This window comes from Folsomia candida, unplaced genomic scaffold, assembly GCF_002217175.1.
Source record: "Folsomia candida strain VU population unplaced genomic scaffold, ASM221717v1 Fcan01_Sc009, whole genome shotgun sequence".
NCBI lineage: Eukaryota > Metazoa > Arthropoda > Collembola > Entomobryomorpha > Isotomidae > Folsomia > Folsomia candida.
In genome coordinates, this window is record NW_019091201.1 from 3,495,007 (window position 1) to 3,518,146 (window position 23,140).

The window sequence follows — 23,140 nt, forward strand, 5'->3', positions numbered from 1 at the left end:
TGAACAGGGACGAATGGTTTTATTTCAAAATACCCGTGGACAGAAATAATTGTAAGAAAAGAATTATGTATATCTCACCACGAAAATCTTCAAAATCAACACATTTTTAGTCATTTCTCGGCTCTGGGAATTTATTTAAAAATTCTGGACGACAAATTTGTAGTCAGTTATTTGAATGAAGAGTTTCAATTTTTTGAAGGCATCCTCCTCCTTCTCAAAAACTGTCAAAATCTGGAGTGCATATTTAAAAAAATTGGAAACTCCCCATTCTACGAATTCGTCGTTCAGAATTTTAAAATAAATTCCCGGAGCCGATAAATGGCTAAAAAATGTGCTGATTTTTACGATGAGTCATCGAGTCCTACGTTAATTGATGAATTTCCCAGCCATCTTTAAATACGCGGAACCTCCGAAACGAGTCCCTCGCCCATTTACCGGGACTACCACCTTACCTACCACCACAGTTACCACCCCCAATACCACTTCTAGGCCTTCAACTACTAGGACTACATCGAAACCCACCACGAGTACCCCCACCACGAGCAAACCTACACGGAAAACGACCACGACCCCTCCGGTCACGTTAAACTGCGCAGTCAATCAGACCAAGTTAGTTGCGGATCCAAAGGACTGCGAAGGATACTATGCCTGCGTGGAGGGCAGGTTAACGCACAAGTTTTGTCCGTTTGGACATCATTTCATGGAAAAGAATCAGGTATATTCAGAAAAACACGAGATTTTATACATTTCAAATGAAAATTCCTCCAATTTGTTTCAGACTTGCGTTAAAACGGTTTGGGCTCCATGCACGGCAACTTGTAAGGCGTGCTTTTTACGAATACGCGAAATTTTATTAGTTTTATGAAAATTTCATGAAATGATTTATGCACAGATCCTCCAACAACGACGACGACAACGACAACGACAACAACAACGACGCCGAAGCCGACGACAATAAATACGACGTCGACAAAGCCGACCCCAATAAATACGACGTCGACAAAGCCAACAAAAACAACAATGTCGGCGTCTAGCACAACAACTGATCCCTTTCCCGCGACCAATTTCCCCTTGAATGCATGTTCTAAGGACTTACAATTCTCAGTCGAGGACGATTGCGCTTTTTATTATAATTGCATTAAATTAGACCCAAAGTTGTACCTCCTGCAAATGTGTGTTTGTCCGAAAGGTGAATTTTTTAGTGATTCCGTCGGAATCAAGGTAACGTCCAATAGATAAGTACTTAACTGTTCCACTAATTTAAATAGTTGTGCTTCCATCTTCAGCTCGAATGTATGCTGATCCTGACCCCACTGTGCGAAACAAGATATAAAGACCCCAAATCCGACAATAGAGGTCGTACCAAAGTTTGTCGAAATGTGACCACTGTCCCCGGCGGCGCCATGCGAAATTTGCGACATTTGCCATTTCGGCAAATGCGCCAACTAGCTTCTTCGACTACTCCGCTCCCACCTGGTAAAAATGACACGCTGAATCTCTACTATGTCACGAGGGGCGTCCCAGAAAATATCATATTGGACAAGATATTTTGGAAAAATGTATGTACATAATTTCAAAATTTTACAAATGTAATCTTGAAATTTGACCCAATTATAGCGGTGCGAGAGGCACGTGCAAAACGATAAAAACATCGGGATCGGGCTGAAATGTAGAAATTTGGTCCAGGCGAATTCACTGGAATTGAAGAAGTGGGACGAATACCTGGTATGGCTCGAAGCGCAGGGAAACATTACTCACGAGGATTCGAAGGATGACACCGGTACCGCTGGGAAGCAGATATACTTTTTCGAGAGGGGTTTGCAACACGTTATGAAAACCAACATTGTTATCGGGGTCGCTGTCATCGTCATACAGTTGGTCCTAGCAATCATTTTTTGGTAATTAATATTTTATACAAGGGTTAATGTTTGAGGTGCAAAAGTAACCACTGCAAGAAATAAGGGGGAGAAAGTGGTTTCTGGCAGGGGAATATTTTGACCTGGGAGAAATGCAATGAGCAAGAAACTCTAGTTCATATTTCTCGCAGTTTCTAGCACCTCGAATTTCTCGCAGTTTTTAGCACCTTGCAGTTTCTAGCACCTCGCATTTCTCGCAGTTTCTAGCACCTCGCATTTCTCGCACTTTCTAGCACCTCGCATTTCTCACACTTTCTAGCACCTCGAATATCTCGCATTTCTCGCATTGCACTCCAAGAAATGTGGCAAATCCCAAAAAACGAAACACGTTCAGCTGAAATTTACATATTTTGCCGCAGGTATTTCTACTCTCGATTGAAGGCAGAGGAGCAAGCCGGACTGACATTGCCCCCAGATTTTGACCTCTTAGAACTAGAGCTGGCCGGTGAGGACGACTTGGACGATAACGGGCGTCGTCTTGAAGAAGAACTCCTTCGTGCTAGGGTGGAAGAATTGCAGAGAAAGATTGAGCAGCAGCACCTCGGAAAGAGAAATCATGGTGACGAAGAAGAGGGTGTGGCAGATCATTCGAAGCGTGGTTCTGTCCACAGGAGGAGAACTCTGCTGCATGGCGCGTCCCACCATGGCGCATCACATCACAGCATAGCGCATCATGGCGGATCGCATCGTCAGAAATCAATTTTATAAATTCTATGCATTGGTCTGATACATGGGTGAAATCATTAATAAAATATGTGTACATAAGTCGAATTTCGAATGGTTTGGTTCGAATTTAACTTGTATTTAAACCCCATTTTTCCCCCCCATGGTAAGAATCTTACCGTAGTCGGTTAAGCCGTTTTGGTTCGTATCTCAGAGAGATTGACAGACATGACGATTTCATAAGCCTAATAGTCAATAAATTCGTTTCGACATTCCAAATCAACCATTTTCTATGTTGGATAAATTGTTGGATACTGCAAGTTACTTATTATCACAATTAACTCAAATTTTTACGACTGGATACAAATCTATGTACATAATCATCTTCTTGTCATATAAAAACCTGATTCTCTACAAACAGTGAAAGTGAAAGCATACGCAATATTCTCCATTAAATCCATGCACCCATCAAAATTATGAATTAGTCCCAATACCCGAAATACCCATCTAAAGAGTAAATATATAACTTTCGAAAAAACTTACCCAACGAATGCTCGTACCCATCCTGGTTGCAAATTTGAAAAAAAAGAAAAATCAGAAAATACATCCCCCCAGTCCATCCACGTGCACAACATAACATAGTTTCATATACCCACAATGCCGAACATATCTATAATAATTACTTACATATATCCTTAATTGAGCCTTGGCGCAATTAGCTGGTGGTGAAAGTAGCGTTTCCAGCGTGAAAGTCAAGTCAAAGAGAAAGATCAGTCAGCGGTGGTGGTGAAAGCACTTCAATTCTACTAGCTCCTCTTTCTCTCACTCTCTCTTTCATAACAGCGGCGTGGCGTGGCTTATTGTGTAGAATGTCGTAGTGTTGGTGTCAACTTGTGTTGGCCGGACTGTCAGCCACTTAAACTCATTGTCATCTCTCATAAATGTCAACCTACATAGTTCTCGTCGCTCTCTGTTTCGTACATACATACGCGATATCAGAGAAATATGTAATGATACCCAACCCACCAGTAGCTCGGGCTCAATATTTGTCATATAGCTCCTCTGCAATCGAAGAGGAACCTTACTCATTCCTAATTTAGAAGGAAATGCAGCAGCATTATGCTGTCCCTATTTTCAGTGGACGCGAAAGCGTGGGGACATCCGGGGACATTAACATTGCAGAATAGGGGAGGGAGGGATTAATATATTTGAGATGGACAGATGATATTATTGGGACATTGAATAACCGTGGGGACAATGCCCCTCTGTCCTCATCCTTCCGCGGCCACTGCATCATGTTCGTACGTTTGAGTAGCTTAAATTCTCCCAGTGGCCGCAGAAGCTCTGGGGACATCTGGGGACATTAACATTGTAGGATAGGGGAGGGCAGGGTTTATATCACATGGGCAGATGATTGGGACATCGAATAACCGTGGGGACATTACCCCTCTGTCCCCACGCTTCCGCGGCCACTCCTCGTTCTTACATAATATCCTCCTCAATAACCGTTCATTCTCCCGCAAATGGGCAACTTATGCATTTTGCGCTTAGTATGCAGCCATCATATCATTGTTTTCTTGTGGATGGATCATCATCATGCATGCAAAATAGTATTGTGCTTTGTTGGTTTGTGGCCGCGTGGTGGGAGTGAGTGCTTGAATGAATCCGTGGATTTCTGATGATGAGCTCTCTTCCTTATTTTGTTTGCCTCTCCTGAATACCAAATTCCTTCCTGTTCTCGGATGAAATATGAACTGGCTGGCTGCCTGGATGGGAACAATGAGAGGGAAAATGCCGGGTAGAGGAGGAGGTGAGTAAGAGGCGTTTTATTACCAACGTTATGTCGGCTTTCTACTGTTTCTTCTGAAATCTGAAGGATCATTATGCTTTGCTTATGAAGGCAGTAGTAGAAAGTGAAAGTTGATGAACTTCTTGATGTGAATGGGATGAGGATGATATCGTACGTAGATATGTCCCCGCTTTTACTGTGGAATGGGCTACTTGGTACGTGCATGTAAATAATCGGCAGTGTTTCTGGTGAAATTAACCACTTGCAAGAAATAATGGGGAGAAAGAGGTTTCTTGCAGGTAGATATTTTTACCTGCAAGAAATGCAAGGTGGGAGAAACTACGCCCCACCGCTGTAAATACTCCATACGGCGCGTGGCTGGATGGCGAATATTTCTTGCACTTTCTCCCAGTTTCTTGCACCTCGCATTTCTGGCCTTCCTCTGCAAGAAATGTGGCAAACTCGCAAGAAGCGAAACAATGGTAATCGTGTATGTATGTACGTACACATGTATGTAAATGAGAAGGCTGACATAACGGAGAAAGTCATCTTGCCGCTTTGATTCTACGAGTAGTGGACATTCACAAATTTGCTCAAACTTACCAGTACTGCCTTGAAATTCGAGGCGTTGAATTCGTAAATAAACGACGTGATTGTACTGGGCACGAATCAGCCAGAGACAATCTAATCCGGCCGCATAGCCGCGCGGGTATCCTAAAAAAATTCAATAATTCTATTAATTACACTCTAGCAAATTTTACACCAGATTATCAGCGACCGGTTATAATCCATTACCGGATGGTGATAATATGCCACCGCTCGGTTACAGAGGAATCACCACGTGAGAACACGCACCACTAGATGGGTGAAAGTCTACCTCAAGGCGGAAGCACCACCGAAACGGTAACAACTCCGATCACCAATTACAGCCGAATCACCACAATTTATCACCAAGCGGAAGCATATACTACCATCTAAATGGTAACAACTGTGATCACCATGCAGTAACATTTGTCACCGGATTTTTTAGACCATACTGAATATTTACCAACAAAAAATATACATATTTTACATTTTAACCCAACAAATAGCAGGAACTTGGCGCACAAAAGTAGCTCTTTTTCTGACATATTGTCACCCTCCTCAATATTTATTTAGTGTCCAAACCACCACCAAATCTTTTCGTGGGAGGAGGAGGAAGTGCTACAAATGGTGTGCGTGAATAGATGTGATGAGCCATTCTCCTTTGATACCATTTTCCCTCTGTCACCGGTGTGGATGGCTCCACAAAGGGAAAAGCGGAAGGAAATGCCAAGCAAGTTTTAAAGAAATAAAGTCAGAAAAAAGTAAAGTTGGTTGGACGCACCGGGAGAAATGATGAGACCGCCGATTCCTTGGATAACATTTCCACAGGGCGAAGTCCCATTCAATCCGGGAGCTTGCACGTTCGCTACATGTACATAAACAGACATTCGTTCGTCAGTCAAAGCGTGTTTGTGAGTGGAGTTATGAAATGCTCGACAGGAAGTGGAGAGAGAAAGTCCTTTGTTGAAATCAATAAAAATATCAAAGAAATCGAATTCAAAGTCGCGACTTAAAAGCATCCGAAGACGATGGATAACTTTAAAAGGGAAAGTCAGTCGGGGTTGCTTTTATCATACAAAATATTTAAGGTGCAGAGCCTTCGTGTAGCCCGAGTCAGGAGTCGCTTTGAACTTGACTCTTAATTTGACACGTTGTATATGTACAAAATTTCAAGTAGGTCGGATAAGTTTAAAGAGAGTTAGACAGACGGATATAACTTCGCTTAGCCCGAGTCAAGAACAGAAAGGAGTCCGCTTCGACTCCTAATTTGACCTATACTGCACATATTTCAAGTCGATAGGATAAGTCTAAAGAGAGTTATGGAAATCAGAAAGACAGACGGACATACCGGTTCCATAAGTCCTGACTCGGGCTACAAATGTGTGAATTTTTAAAAAGAGGTGAAGAAGAAAGGCGGACAGTAAATATACTTTTGATTGTCCGTCAATCACTCGTATGGTTTTTCTTGCGTCATACATTATGTATGTACTTACATAATGTGAAAGTTACGTAATTGAGTAAATTTTACATGGTATGCATTTCCATATCAAAATTGCAAATAATTTGCAATTTTAATATGCAGAAAAAAATGGATTTTTGCAGTACAACTCACATTCATCCACAAATTCGTACGATGCAGCAAATCCATTATGATGGGCGGCGTGATTTGACCGAAAAACTAGTTCTACGACGGGATGTAAAACCAAAATCGGGGCGGGAGCATGTTTTCCACAATATCGCCCTCGGAACGTTCTTTGTCCTTTGGTATCCACCGTGTTCAGCTCCAAATAGTCATTTAAGCACCTGATCCCATAACATAACAACACATTTGCATACATTATGTCTTAAATAAATCACAAATAAGCAGTGGCCGCGGAAGGGTGAGGACAAAGGAAAAATGTCCCCACCGTTATTCGATGTCTGCATCATCTTCCCATGTTATACAAACCCCTGTCCCCCTTCCTTAGATGTTAATGTCCCCACGGCTTCCGCGGCCACTGGGAGAATTCAGGCTACTCAAATGCATGAACATCATGCAGTGTCCGCGGAAGCATGGGGACAAAGGGACGACAATGTTCCCATCATCTGTCCATATAAACCCCTAATGTCCCCAGACGTCCCCACAGCTTCCGCGGCCCCTGCTAAATAACTTACCCCGCCGAATAGGGAGGCTCCAAATCAAAATAATAGAACGTAATTTTCACCCCTTGCCAAGCCTCGCCCTGCAAAAAAAACCAAACCAAATCAGAAATCCGACAAATCATGCCATCATAATTTTACGATTTCCCGTCAAACCTGCAATTTATAAGCGCAAATTGCATCCGGAGGGTACGGGCTTGGCCACCCGGGTGACGTAATATTCCCACTTTGCGATACTCCAGACAGAGCGATGAATTGTGGACATTCTACAAAAGAGGAGGACCAACCACGTTTTGTCTCTTATTCGAATATGTAATGGAAAAGTAACGACATTAGCGAAATGCACTTACTCCCATGGACTGCGGGCAACGGGAGGAAAACGCAGAGGAGAAAGCACGCCGAGGAAAACTGAAAATAGTCCATTTTCTTCAATCCGCATTCTTCATTCATAAACCACTTCATTCAAAACCCACGCTCCTCTTCAGTTGAAAATTTGAGTGGGAAGTAATTATTGAAGAAAAACGATTTCGTGGTGTGGTCAATAGCGCGATTAAAATTCGAAAGGTCAAGCCGAACTTGGGAGAAAAGGATTATTTTAACGGGAAGAATTTAAGACTCGTTTTTGGTGAGATTAGACGCATAAAGTGGAGTTTTGTTCCTTATCCCATCGGAATCAGTCTGGAAGTCTGAAAGTTACATAAAAATTGGACACTTGCATTAGTATGAGTAATGATTAAAAGTTTTGTGAAACATTTTCATACTGGATTCTTCACAGAATAGGGAAGAAAGCATTTTCTCTAATTGACTCACTGACTGACATTCGTAATGACGACGATTTACTATTCGCTGGGCGGTGAGACAGACACGATTTTTGTGTAGATTTACACGGTTCTATGTATTTCAATTTCCGTGTAAATTCTATATAAGTAGGTGTACCAGCCAAGTTTGCATTTCATGCCCCACCGTGCCGCTAATTTGGATGGATTAAATGAATGGGGGAACAAATGCAAGTTTAAGCTGCGTTATGAAGCAGGAGTCCATTTCCTTGTTGGAGTCATTCGTGCACAAAAGAACATTTCCTTAAACCACGGTTCTCGGTGAAATTTGCTTCCGCAGTGCACCATTTGGTTTGGACTGGGTAGAATTGTTCAGTTCAGGTCCATATCTACTTATTTAGGCACCCACAGAAACATGAACCTCCAATCAGAGGTCACGCTGACCTCTTTTGACGATTTTTTGGCGGCGCAGCGCGGCGTCCAAACGTTGAAGGAATAGGAAATCAAATTTAAATTTAGGTTCGGGTAAAATGCGACCCGCGACGCGTCAGCGTATGACCGGCAGCGTCAACCTCTGCCAATAAAGATTATCCACTTCATGGACAAATTCCGCACAAAATTCGCAAGTACATAAGCTTATTACGGGGACACGCCAATTGGAGCGGAATTAGTACATTTATCGGATCATCATAAATATTTCAGGGCAATTAACTGACCTCGTCAGGACATTAATCTAGCGTAAAATTATATCCCCCATACATAACCAAACAGCTACACACATAAGTACAAAAATCCTTCCAAAATATCATTGTCACTTACATTACATAATCATAATCGAATACAGTAATCCCACCAAAAACACACTTTTGCCCTTTATAACCCTGCACTTACATATTGCACATTATCACAAACTACTCCTTCCCCGTAGCTCCACGATCACGGGAAGAAATCGATATTTATGTAGTTTCAAACCAAAAGATTTTATCATATCTGAAGAAAGTCAGCCACCATCCAGCCAGCCAAAATACTCTGCAAAGCAATCATCCCATTCGATACATACCTTCATTCATATCCATATTTCACGCCTTAAAAGTTTTACATAATTCAGAAACTCCGTGCCAAAAAGGAGTAAGAGCAACAACCTCTCCGATTCAAAATTTCACTCCATGATTAATGATTCATCTCATAATAAAATGAAATAACTTTGATCTAATTTGCCGAAAAGGGAAGAATGCGTCTTGTTAGCTTTGTAGATCGACACTTTCCCCCGCATTTTGTCTACTTTGTCTCATTTGGATCATCACAAAGGAGATGAGATGATGCCCTGCTTCTCTCCCCATAAAACCGAGGCTTGGTAAATAGTGATCAGTGAAGTGGGAGAGAAGATCGGCTTAAAATCTGCATCGCTTTCTCCAGAAGAACGAGATTGGATTAATGTCTCTCTCTTTCTCTCCCAATTCAACAGAAATGCTTCCCTCGCAGGCAGTGCCCGCGGAAGGGTGAGGACAGGGGACAGGGAAAATGTCCCCAAGGTTGTTCAGTGTCCGCATCATCTCCCCATGTTATATAAACCCGGCCCTCTCCATCCTACAATGTTAACGTCCCCAGATGTCCCCACAGCTTCCGCCGCCACTGCTTTCACAGAGGGGGAACGTTTCTTCATCTTGCAAGACATGACAAATATAAAGACGTGCACTTCCAGTGAGTGATAAACAAGGTCCCTAAAAAGGGGAAATCTTAGTGAGGGAGTGCAATCACAACTAATAAATAAAATTAGATTGGAGAATTTTTGCATCACCGCTCTCGGTACTATTTTTACTGGATGCAGTATAAATTTTTTTTTGCATATGCATGAATTGTTAGTTTTATTGAATAAATTGAGGAAGAAATACATTTTTACTGTGTAGTGAACGAGAAGTGGGTTAAATTAACTGAGGTAGATATGTAAGATATAATGACTAAATAATTATGAGCTACGTATTTCTTTAAAAAAATATACAAATTTCAATTTCATATATTAATTTGGCTACTCTATGCAAAATCATCGAACCTTTTGAGGGAGCAAGTGTTCTATTTAAACGATTAATTCTTCCAGTAAAAATGGTACCGAGAGCGGTGATGCAAAAATTCTCCAATCTAATTTTATTTATTAGTTGTGATTGCACTCCCTCACTAAGATTTCCCCTTTTTAGGGACCTTGTTTATTTATAACTTTTAATTGGGTAATTAGATTGCCCATTGGATAACTGCATTGCACTACCCCTTTTCAGTAGTTTGATGCGGAATAATTTTATTAAATGCTGGGTGTTTAAAATTGAATAAATCCGTTATTTCTTAACCGATTTATATCATTTTGGTCAAAATGTCCGGCCTAGATTACTAAACACCTGATCTGGAGGTGCAAACCCAACAACAACAATTTCACGCAGTTTACCAAGCATGTTACAGAAACGACTAGTTGTGCTGTTTACAGTTTTGAATGTAATTTGTTTTCAATTTATTAGTCTTGCGTCGTTGTCAATGGCAATGATTCGTAGCACGAGCAGGAATTTCTGAACTTCAAATTGGAATAACTAAGCCAATTCTTAACAGATTTTGATATATTTATGCTTTAAATTTTCGGGATAAACTGCCCTACAATTCGTGGGTATCAAACTGTTGATAACGTTTGCTAGTAACCAGCAATAATTACAAATGTGTTTCTAAGGCTACATTTTTGCCCATAATTCCGGTCAAGATCACGTAATCGCTTAGTCGGATCAGATCCCATTTCTATATTATGCAACAATAATCGGTGCAAAATTTCATCAAAATCGGTTGAGAAATGACTGAGATATCGCAGATGGTCACTTTTTTGGGGTGGGTCAAATGCATACTTAGTAATTTTTTTCGTTGTTAGGTATTTGCCTCACTAAGAAAAAGGGAAAGAAAGAAATTGGAGAATTTGAGACTTTCCTAAACCAGAACAAGTTACAAATTGGGAACGGTTTATGTAAGAATCTGTAACTGATTTTGCATATAAATGAGCAAAATTGTTACGAAATTTACAGAATTTCAAAGGCAATATTTATAAAGTAAAGAGAAAGTAAAAATAATTTTTACATGGAAAATTCTAGCCCATGTAACCTCTATACGTCATAATAATAATTGACGCCTGCAAATTTCTAATAAGATTTTGTCTAAAAATAAAATTGTTATAAAATTAAATTTACATAATTTTAAGGCAATAAAGTGAAGATAAAGTTTGTAACCAAAAAATCTTTATATGCAAAATTCTAGTCCATGCAACGTCATGATAATAATTGATGCCTGGCCTGCTCATTTGTAATAATTATACCTGAATAATCACACTTTTCCTTCTTTCTCCATTTCCATTCTTGCCGTGCCGATGATAAATTGCGTGGGCGCGTAATAAATAATAATCTGTAATGAAGACAGGAAATTGGATGAGAAGAGTGCCGCGTTTTGCTGTTGTGCTGTGTTAAACAGTGGCCGCAGAAGCCGTGGGGACATCTGGGGACTTTAACATTGTAGGATAGGGGAGGGAGGGGCTTATATAACATGGGGAGATGATGCGAATATCGAACAACCGTGGGGACATTGTCCCTCTGTTCCGCGGTCACTGGTGTTTTCAATGCAATTCAACCCGGACATCCAATGATAATAATACACCCATATTCCACGTAATAATATACACCCCACGCTCAATCTATGTATATACATAAATCAAGCAAAATTGAGCATAATAGAATGCAATGAATCACCGCAAATTGCAAATTGTGCTGTAAACGTATGACTTCCGTTAGTTAAATTAATGCAAATTCATCACAATTTATGGATACAAATTGTGATTTTTTATGACAAGTACATATTCTGGTCTGTTTCGAGTCTATGCTGTCACAGGGAGTTTACGACTCGTTTATCCGCCATCATCTTTCTCCCGTAATCTACATCTCTCCTTTGTGGAGATGGATGGGCTATACTTTCTCCATTCATAAACCTGCTGCACCCGACGAGTTGGTAAAGCCACCTTATTAATATTCCATGGGCCCATTTTCATCCGTTTTATCTTGGTTTATTATACATACTCGGCGTCATCATCATCATCGTCCCAATTGCTGCCAGCTTGTCCACTAACAATGCGTATTGTTAGGAGTAAATAGATACACAACGATCTCTTATTATCCATAAATAGATAAGAGTGAATCCCATACAATACAGTAAAGATATTTCATTTACGTACGTAAACCCACACTCAAAAACAAGTAATTAACGGCACACGCTTCACCCACGTGCATCTCATCTCAGTTTTCCATCGAATTTTCCAGCGAATCCTTCCTAGAAATTTCCAAGTACACGTCCCCACTTCATTTTCTTGTTTCTTATCTTTATGAAATTATCAAAGTTAGATTTTAGTACTAACTGAAATTCAAGTAGCTTTACTTTACTTCGCCTTCTTCTCTCGTGTCCAGATTAGCTGAGGGGTACGTGGCAAAACTATGTAATATAATAGCCAAACTTTTCCTATACTTAAAAGCGACAAGTTATGTACCACCACCACCTCTCATTCCACCCAGTGATTAACACAGTGGCTCAATTGAAGCGTGATATTTCACGTCGAGATTATATCCCCGTCTTCAAAATAGGATTAACTTGTGTCGGGCAGCCAATATTATGTTTTAATTCATCGGAATCTAATTCATTTCAGGGGCTTCTTCTTTTGACGAAGAATTTGCAAAGGAACGACGCATAACGATGTATTCACTCACGTAACGCAACGTTATATATTACATGGCTCAAGGCAAAACTGGGGAAAGTTGGAGCTTTCTCCACTTTCTCATGGTGGTCACACTACCTTGAACAAAATTACGACGTCCAAAGGCGAACCAGTGTTTCGTTTCTTGCGGGTTTGCTACATTTCTTGTAGTGCAAAGCAAGAAACGTGAGAAATGCGTGGTGCAAGAAACTGGGAGAAAGTGCAAGAAATATTTACAGCGATGGGACGTAGTTTCTCCCAACTTGAATTTCTTGCAGGTAAAAATATCGACCTGCATCAAACTACTTTCTCCCCGTTATTTCTTGCAACCCGAAACACTACCGCGGACAAATAGTTACTGCTTGCTTGCTTGCCTTGTCATGTTTATGTATAACTTTGTGAACTAAAATCGAATTACCAACTTGGTCTCCTCTTCTGTCGTCAAGCTCTCATCAGGATGATAACCAAAGAATAATGATAACAACGATATTTAAAAACTTTACAGGAATTTATTCCCCAAAATCTACACTCCCTCAAACAAACTGTTGCAGGCAGAAGAGCGACTGGATTTTTGTGGAGAAGAAAATTCTGGTGAAAGCGCCATAAAAATAAATCAAGTTTTGACTCACGATACGTCCTAGTAAAGGAAGAAATCGTCCGCTAAAGGTTGTAACTGTGGAGTGGAAGCATCATTATATTATCGTTATCACCATTTTATACGACAGATTAAGTGCTCTGATCCGAGAAAGCAAGACCTCTCGCGAATCCACTTTTACTTTGGGAACCTCATCATTTCGTGGTGGATGACGGCGACATGAAAGTTTCATCACTTTTCTGCCCGGCCGGATTTTGTGAGAAAAAAGATAGAGTATGCTAATTTAAGTGCCATGAGTATATTTTTAAGGCATGAGGCTACTCCAGTATTAGGAGTGCAGTTCGGCACTTGTGAGAGATGATCTTGTAGCTGGTGGTGAAAATCCGAGATTAGGATCAACCCGAAACAACACTTGTCCACATTTAGCAACATAATCCGGTGAAAGCAAACAAGTGTTCTTTGCTATCAGAAACCAGTCCCGACTTAATTTACAAATCCCAGTGGGACACTTATAAACAAAGACAAATTTCCAAGAAACGTTTCCAAGAATGTAGCAAAATTTTAAGATAAGTAATACTTATCAACAAATTAACCCCTGCTTATCTTCGGACAAAACCAAACCACACAACACCAAGTTATCTATTTATCCTTTCCTCACAAAGACAAAATTTTCAAGAAACGTTTCCAAAAATTTATGTAGCAAATTTTGAAATAATACTTATCAACAAATTATCTCATGCTTATCTTCGGACTAGATTTTTGATCCTTTCCTCCTCTCACAACAACTCGGCATTTACCACGATCTCTAAAGTGCAACCAAGAAATAAAAGTGAAAGTGCAATCTCAATCATCCATTGTTTTCTCCCCTCTCTGTAATTCTGGGCAAAATTATTATTGCACGTCTGCCCATTACTCGTTAGCTTTCTCCTCGTGTGTGTATGCATTTACTACACAAGTCAATTCGGTCAGTTATAGAAGCAACCAAACCACTGCGTTCTCGCTTATGGAGAGAGAAAGAGAGCGATAGAAAACAGCGGGGTTTCTCTGAGTTAAGGGCGAAATCCGATCCGAATTCCGGCACGGGTGAAAGTAAAAGTGTATCTATCTCTCGATTCGCTCTCCAAAATCCTCCTTGTTCTGCCAACTTGTTCAACCAAACCGACTCACCGATCCGTCCAACCAAAGTGTATGCACTGTATTGTCATCCTTCCTTGTTAGGAGGAGGGGAGTACATACATCTACACAAGGATTGACCCCAACCGACCTTTAGTGCCATAACAAAACAACCCTCGATCCTGAATCAGCCTGACTTCCTGCTTTCTCTCCCCTACAAAAAAAATATTTCAAAATTTTCCAAATATTTTTGCAACCCTTAAATTATTTATCAATCCAACCACAATTCTTTGGTCTGATTAATAAGACAAAACTTGCTACCAAACAAGGCTCAATCATGAATCTGGTTCCAGCCTGACTTTCTCCTTTCTCTCTCCGCTACAAATAAAAATATTCGAAATTTTCCAAATATTTTTCTAACCCTACAATTATCCAGGCAGCAATGCAACCACAATTCTTTGGTCTGATTAATAAAACAAAACTTGCTTTCACCAGTTTTCCTCGATCCGCTCAAGTGTGGAGGAGTCATTACAGCGAGAATTCCACATTTGTTACTTTCATGAACAATCCACTTTCCCCTACAGTTGTGGTACTTTGGTCGGCTTGTTCTGTTTGTTTTATTCAATTTGGTCCTCGCTCCATGCATTCGGAATCCCTTGAACCTCAACTCACGCTGCGTATTTCAATTGTTGGCAGGTGGTCGATCCCGATGGCCTTTTAGCTTCGGGGTCGTACTTACTCTGACTAGATACACATTCCGGCAAAAAGGGAGGACGCAGCGAATCTGGGAACGCTCCGTCCACCAATTCTTCTTGTCGATGTGGATAATAACAATAATAATATTCCTAAATAACAGTACAGCCACGCGGCGGTGGGTAAAAGCTACGTATATAAATCCCTATTGAGAAGGAGAGATTCCGCTTTTTGGGGATATTGCCCTACGTACGTCGAAATGTATCTGGTTGGCTGGCTGCCTCCAATATTGAGACATTTGCTTGTGTATGTACATGTCTACCTCTCAGGAGGGGAATGAACAATAATGTGTCTACTTATTTAATTTGGGGACGAATCTTGTCTCGAAAAATGTTTTAAAGAGTGAAAGTAGGAATCTTGTCTTAAAAAATGTTGAATTTTTTTAAGTGAAAGTTGTCTTAAATAATGTTTAAAAATTGATAGTGCGAATCTTGTCTTAAAAATATTGAATTTTGGTAAGTGAAAGTTGTCTTGAAAAATGTTTAAAAAGGCGAAAGCAAGAATTTTGTATTGAAAAATATTTTTAAAAAATTGAAATTAGGAATTGCATCTTGAAAATTTTTTAATAAAGTGAAAGTACGAATCTTGTCTTGAAAAATGTTGAAATATTTATTTAAATGTGAAAGTCCGTTGTTTCATAAAAGTTAAATATGTTCCTAAAAAACTGTTTGACACCTTTTCATTGTCTTACAATAAGTTTTGTTCCCCATTTATTTGCATACATTTGCTTTACATATTCATTGTTCATTCCTGGCAGAAGGAGGCAAAACCAGCAGCACATATTCTATTATGTACCAACTTATTTGCATGAATTGGAAAGCAACCTCTTTATCTTGTCTTTTTTCTTTCTTATTGGGTGTTCATGTATGCCCGCGTACGTGATGCAGGTCGGTTTTTTCGGAGCAGAGGGAAATGAATGCTAATCCACTTGACTTGCAACATTTTACCTTTTTTCATTGTTATTGCTTTCTCCCCAAGTCAGCGTCAGCGTCTCGAGGAGAGAAAGTAGATAAGAAGCGAGTAAGTAAGTAAAAGTGAAACAAGAACGATTTTTTTTGCCCAAGGATACTTCTCTCTCGTCCTCGTTGTCTACTTTCTCTTCTGCTTTCACTTCTCGTCTCGATGCCAATATTGAATATATTTTTTAAAACTCATATTTACATCGGGTAAAAAATATTACGCAAATTTTTAGAAGCTTTTTTCCGTATTATCCACCATAATCTGATACAAATGACTGGTACACAGCGAAAAGTCAGTGATCCCGGATTATTTTTATTACATTATTTTTCTCCATAATAGCAATAATAATAAAAGTGAACGTGTGGTTTATTTTTTTAGCGAATTCAACCCAAGGTGTGATGAAGGGTGGAGAGAGAGATGAATGATTTATTGGTTACAGATCATCAATCATGAGACGTGTCAACCCCTTTTACTTTCACCGCGTGCTTTCTTCCCCATTTTACTGGGTCCAAACCAATATTATTATTTGGTATCATGAAACAGCATCAGGTTTTTTTATGGAGACGTTTCATTCACTCAGATATGTACATTTCAACTTTGCATTATTATTGACATTGTAATTCTGTTCGTAGAATATGTTAAGAAATATTTTGTTTATTTACATGCGAGATATTTCAACAAGTAGAAGTGAAAAATGTTACCAGCTTCACGCGAAAAAAAAACACTTGTTAAGAATGAAAGAAATTTGCAAAATATTTGATTTGCGCTAAATTATCCGATTAGTAACGAAAAATTAGCCTATTCGTAACGTTAAAATTATTTTTTCGTTCATTTACTTGCCGGATATTTCAACAAGTAGTGAAAATGTTAACAGGTTCACGCGAAAAAAACAGTTATTAAGAAAAAACAAAATTTGCAAAAATTTTTATTCGCCCCAAATTATTCTATTCGTAACGTTAAGAAAATGTCTTTTATTTACTTGCCGGATATCTCAAGAAGTCATGAAAATGTTAACAGCTTCACGTGAAACACTTGTTAAGAAAGACAAAAATTGTACAAAATACGGTATTTGATTCACGCCAAATTATCGACTTGTCACCCGTGTAACGATGCACGTACACCGAACCGATCTAGATGCAAAAGAATTCAAGGATTTATTTCCCCTTTTGATGTTTGATAAGGCAGAAAGAGGGTTCAAAAGACCAAAAAAAGATAAAGCACAAAGGAGAACAATTGTCAAAAGAAGATATTGCAGACCGTTATCAGAAGGAGAAGGAGAAGATCGACAGACTACTATTAGATATTGACTTATTTCTAGTTGGCTGCTTTGTTGGTCAAGCCAAGACAAGCCAAGAAAAAGTAGCAGCCACTGATCAAATTGACAATTTTCTCAAAGATTTGATCCAGCAAGGGATTTTCATACGAGGGGAAGATAACCAGTGTTTCGGGTGAAAGTAATCAGTTGCAAGAAAGTGGTTTCTTGCAGGTAAATATTTTGACCTGCAAGAAATGAAAAGCGCATAGAAAGAAACTACGTCCCGCCGCGATATTTCATACGGCACGCGGATAGATGGAGTATATTTCTTGCACTTTCTCCCAGTTTCTTGCACCTCGCATTTCTTGCGTTTTTCACTTTCCAGTGCAAAAAATGTAGCAAACCCGGAAGAATGAAACACTTGGATTTAACCACCTGCAAGAAGTAACCGCAAGAAAGTGGTTTCTTGCAGCTAAATATTTTGACCTGCAGGAAATGTAAGACGCATAAAACTACTTCCCGCCGCGATATTTCATACGGCGCGTGGTTAGATGGCGCAATTTCTTGCACTTTCTCCCAGTTTCTTGCACCTCGCATTTCTCACATTTCTCACTTTCCAGTGCAAAATAAATATAGCAAACCTGCAAGAAACGAAACACTAAAGATAACCATCTATATCTCCCTTGCACAGAAATAACAGTGTCGCGTCGGAAACATCGGAACTCATTTTACACCACTATACAAAGGATTCAACCGGAAGGCAAAATTCTTCAGAAAGTGAAAATGAAATGAAATGTGGTCGAGTGTAAGAGACTGACTGAGAGCAAGTGAAAATGAATGCAATAAGTGAGTCAGTCCTCGTATTATAAGTTTAAGCATATGATGATGACGATGATGACGACGATATTATTTGGTTTGGCCCCCCGACTTCCGCTGGGATTGAAAGAAAGATTTGCCTTGGTTTCATTCATGAATGGTTGACTCGGAGAAAATTTGAGCCAGCAGAGATTTAACGGAGAATGGATATTTGACAATACTAAATAAAGAGGTTTCTCTGTTCCCTTCAGTCCATGAATTCAATTCAGAGAACATTATTAAAGCAAAAAGAGAGATTTTGGATGAAATGATATCACTATTAGTTTTGTGGTCGTGTGGTTCGTCCCGTGGTGGTGGTTGGTCTGGTGGGATCCTTCATGTTGAGTTCGGGTGATTAAACCCCCTCCGGCGTTCTTTGGTGAACTTGGGACGACCAAATGGTGGTCGAGGAATATATGTAAAATGACAAAGGTGGGCAAATACAGCATTTTGAGCTCTGTTCTTCCGAGGGTTTGAATTTGCAGGGCTGTTACACCCACAACAAGACGAGAATTTGCATGGGGAAAGCAGCAGTCGTAAGAAAATACGAGTTTTGTGAAGAAATTAGCTTTTATCGCTGCCAAAATGCATTGTTTTCGCAAATTTTATTTTTAAAATACGTATTTCGACACCGATAAAAAGTTAATTTCTTCACAAAACTCGTATTTTCGAATGACTGTTGCTTTCTCCACGTAGATTTTCGTCTTTTTGTGGGTGTAACATCCCTGGAAATCCAAACCCTGGGAAGAACGGGTCTCAAAATACTACATTTTGACAATGTTTATTTTGCCCACCCCTGCTACGAGTTATGTAAAATGATGAGAATTATGGACATGAGAATACGTATAGAGATGATTAAGACTGATTATTTACTAATATGGATAAAAGTGGGTCACCTGCCTCGATAGTTTCGCTTATCAAGCAAGAAATCTGTATACATGTCGTGAATCAGCAACTTATTCATAATAGGGTGCCATTCTTGAATGCAAAATCTTCACCCATATTTTGACTGGGGGAGGTCGTCGAAAGAAAAAAAAGAAAGTTAAACAGTTTGGCCTTTCATACAGCGAAAATTGGTCTGGCTGGCTGGCTGGATGGATGGATCGTCGCATCATAATGACTTCCTGTCAATCCTCCACCATAAAAAAAACATCCGTCGTCGTCGTCCATGAACCAAGAATGGCTACATATTTACTCCATTCGGCGACCCAGAATGTCTTGTCAACCACTTTTTGATGAGTGCGAATATGGATCACAACTTTGAATCCATCCGTTATCCACTTCCGACAGAGGATATTATACAAAGTCTTGGTCTGAATGAAAAGCCAAGTCGGCAATGAATCTGGGCAGAAATTGCAAGGTTGTTGTGAGCCAAAATAAACCGTTCTAAATAAACGAAATGTAGCAATTGGGTGAAACAAGTAGTTAATTCTCCCAAAAATTATGTGACCACACTCTTTGACCTCGAGGGAGGGTGGTCTGATTGGCCCCAAAAGTGGATAGCATTTTCCCTCTGGGGTCAAATGCATCATGCTTCAAACCGGTCTCGAATAGCTCAAGTAATCTTGCAGACGGACAGACCAACGAACAGAGACAAAGTCCTCGTTCAATAGGGCTCACCCTTTAATAAACCGTTCTAAATAAACAAAATGTAGCAATTGTGTGAAAAAAGAATTCTCCCTCAAAAATTATATGACCACACCCCCTGACCTCGAGGTAGTGGTCCGATTGACCCCAAAAGTTGACAGCAACGTCCCCCTGGAGACATATTTATGATGCCGCATACCGATCTCAATTATCTCAATGCGTTCTCCAGTTATCCTCCTGACGGACAGACAGACGAATAAAGTCTTCCCATAATAGGGTCTCGCCCCAAAATAAGCAGCTCTGCTTTGCTTTACTACTTTCTACCTTCTCCCTCGCTGGTTTTCTGGTCAAGAAAGTGACACCCCGAAATAAATGGAGATGTTATAAAACAGATGCACCGCGACCACCCCAACTTTCTCCTGTAAGCAAGTAAGTAAGACGGACACCTTCTTTTTCTTCACCACTACCAACAGTTTTTTTCTTCTTGCCTCCTCATTGCAGTCAAGTCACGATTTGTCACAGAAACTTAATCTCCGCTGCCGTCCTGACCACTAGTTTGGTTAGGACAGAAGGTTCACAGATTAGTTTACGAGGCTCCTGCTTTCACTTACTTTCACTTCTCCCCTCGTCATAAATAAATAAGTTAAAATAAAGGCTGCCTGGTTAAAAGGTGATCTCTTTCCTGGACTAATGATTCATGCGAGCAATGGTGAGATGACACCTTACACCATAATGGATTCAGTTTGGTGCATGATCTTTGGTAAACAATTGACAGAGATTCGTCATTGTGCATTCGTTGGTAAGCTAATATTGACCTTTCCCATGGAATTAGTTATGTCAACTGATCGTCGGCAGGAAGCAAGTTAATTACTAGATCATCAAACTGTTCAATTAAGTGAAAGTACAAAGAAGTCCGTATCCTGTAATCTCGGTGGGATTGAATTTTATTCTTGAAATTGATTACACTGCTGAATCAAACAAAGTACGTAAAATTGACTCTAAAACATTTCCAAGGAACAAAAAACGTGGATAATTCACTTTTCCTGAATTTTATCCTGGAGCATACTTTCACTTTTTTTGTTTCCTAAAAATTCAACATTCGCATATATATTTAACCAGAAATTTTGACTTTGTCACAGCTACGAATTTTATTTCCACGCATTTTCCACTATGATACCCTTTGAACAAATGATATGAAAACTTTCACCACAAAAACTTACGCAATGGCTCAAAGGAGAATTTTTGGGGACATGCATCAATGGTAATCCGTCCCATTTTCGCTGATTAAGCCGGCACACTTAATGAACTAGGAGCCATACTATTCATGTCTGGCTTGCAGGGCATCAAGTCAAAGGGAAAGTTGAATGAAATGAAAGCCGTGAAGTTTTTCACTTTCACTTTCAAGAGGGGATGATGGTAAATTATACAATAGGGTGACATCATTGGTCTCATCTCATGGATATGAAGCCGCCGCGACCCGTTTATTAAGTAAGGAGAAGGACGTAGCGATTAGTATTTAGAAAGAGGAGCGGAATACGAGAGACGAAATAGTTGAACCGTGTCTAATAAATGTCTACAAATTGCGAAACTATTCTCATTAAAGTTTTCGATTTCAATTTTCGACACTCTTCTAGTCGTCCCATTTTTATTTTGTTAGACATAATAATAACTCGGATACATATTTATGTAGATGAGGTATACAGAGGTCGACGCCGTCGGTGCATATCTGTTCACTTTCATTCATTTGACTGATTACGATAGTGAATGAAAATGAATTTTCTGTCATTTGAATGAAAATGACTGAGGTATTCCGTCATTTCAGATGAATAACTGCGAATGAAAGGATTTTTCACTCCTTTTATTTTTCACCGTATCCTTAATACATGGGGCGAAGTAAGAAATGAAGTACGATGAAGTGAAGTGAAATGAAATGAATTTCAACGAAAATGACTGAATGTGAATGATAATCTTGAGTCAGAAATCGGGATGACTGACTTTTGAATGAAAACTAAATTTTTGAACAGGCATACGCCGGTCACAGTTTACGCACCCGCCGCTGCCGGTAAATTTGAACTCCTATTCCTTCAACATTGGGACGCTTCTCCGCGCCACAGAAGCCGCCAAAAAATCACCAAAATTCGCGCCACCACCGCCGAAATTTGCCGTCGTCGACCTCTGCCTGCACCTTTCTCTAATTTTATCGCCAGAATTTTTTCCTATTTGGTTAAAAAAAGTGAGTAAAATTATGTAAAGTAAAATGGACGAGCTACCACTCACTTAGGACATTTTGTGGATGGGTGTGTCATTTCGCCCGTAGTAGCCTTGAGCCTCCCAGCCTTTTAGTTATTTCTGCCTCTCTCACCACTTTGTCGGACGTAGGTACTGAGGAGAGGAAGGGATGGCTTTCTAATTCTAATTACTGAATAGTGTGACAATCTCAGAAGTGGTGGGTGATAGTGTTTTAGGGGAAAGTGCAGAATGTGGTGAGTGACTAGGTTTTAAGGCTGGAAGGAGAAAGTAGTAGCCCCAAAACCTTATATCATAATGGGCCATGGGTTCACTAGAGGCAGGACTTTTAGCCCTTTCGTCTCTTCCAAATCAAATTTCCGACTTGTCAAAAGATTGTCTTGTCTTTCCATTCCTCAATCTTATTTCGCAACCTCTTCCACCCAAAACCTACCAACAAGCAGACCGTGCTTACTACTACCCACTCGCTTCCTGCTTCCAGCCCTTCTCCGTATAAATATATTAGGCACATGCTTTCTCTTTAGAAAGCCTAACCAACCAGGAAGGGGAAAGAAATCCGAAAATTAAAGATACCTCGCCATGCACCACCACGACTTTCTGACCTGGTTCGATCAAAGCAGAATTAAAATCAGCGTCGTCATCACCATCCATCATAAAAGTCCAATTTATACATGCAACCAACCAGATATTTGCAAATATATCGAGTTATTTTTCGCTCTAAGAGAAATAATTGCAGCCAACCAGATCGTGCAGATATTTGCAAAGATATCGAATCATTTTTCTCTGTAGGAGAAGAAATAACTGCATTATTTTGAAGAAGTGAAAGCGGTGAAAAGTAATTATATTTCAGATTCAGGGTGTATGTATCGAGAAGAAGGGAAAGTTTGGTGGTTGGTGGTGTTACTTAGGTTTGTCTGGAAGCGATGAAGAAAAGGCTGCTTCTTTGCAATTTAATCCGCCTTTCTCACCCATTTCTAGTCGCCACAGCTTTCATGGCGGCCGTATTCATACTACATTTTCAGACATTTTCCCACCATCAGCACCACCGTCATCTCAAAGTCGTCCCTACACGAGAGATCCTTTCCCTTTGTCACTACTTGTTCTCTTATCACTTTCATCATCTCGGCCAAATGGGAAATCTCGGCTTTAAA

The 23,140-nt window shown here is 39.9% G+C and overlaps 1 protein-coding gene across 1 annotated transcript in view; it reads right to left on the minus strand.

The window, feature by feature from the left end:
• The window catches only part of LOC118436638, a 40,811-nt gene that overhangs the window by 6,482 nt on the left and 11,189 nt on the right, over positions 1-23,140 (minus strand). Inside the window, exons 2-9 of the mRNA XM_035855117.1 lie at positions 7,443-7,778; positions 7,249-7,358; positions 7,108-7,175; positions 6,566-6,756; positions 5,735-5,818; positions 4,972-5,082; positions 3,267-3,298; positions 3,123-3,144 (exon numbers count right to left, since the gene is read on the minus strand). Coding sequence (XP_035711010.1) covers positions 3,123-3,144; positions 3,267-3,298; positions 4,972-5,082; positions 5,735-5,818; positions 6,566-6,756; positions 7,108-7,175; positions 7,249-7,358; positions 7,443-7,554 — 730 coding nt within the window. The 5' untranslated portion in view covers positions 7,555-7,778. The remainder of the gene's footprint in view (positions 1-3,122; positions 3,145-3,266; positions 3,299-4,971; positions 5,083-5,734; positions 5,819-6,565; positions 6,757-7,107; positions 7,176-7,248; positions 7,359-7,442; positions 7,779-23,140) is intronic.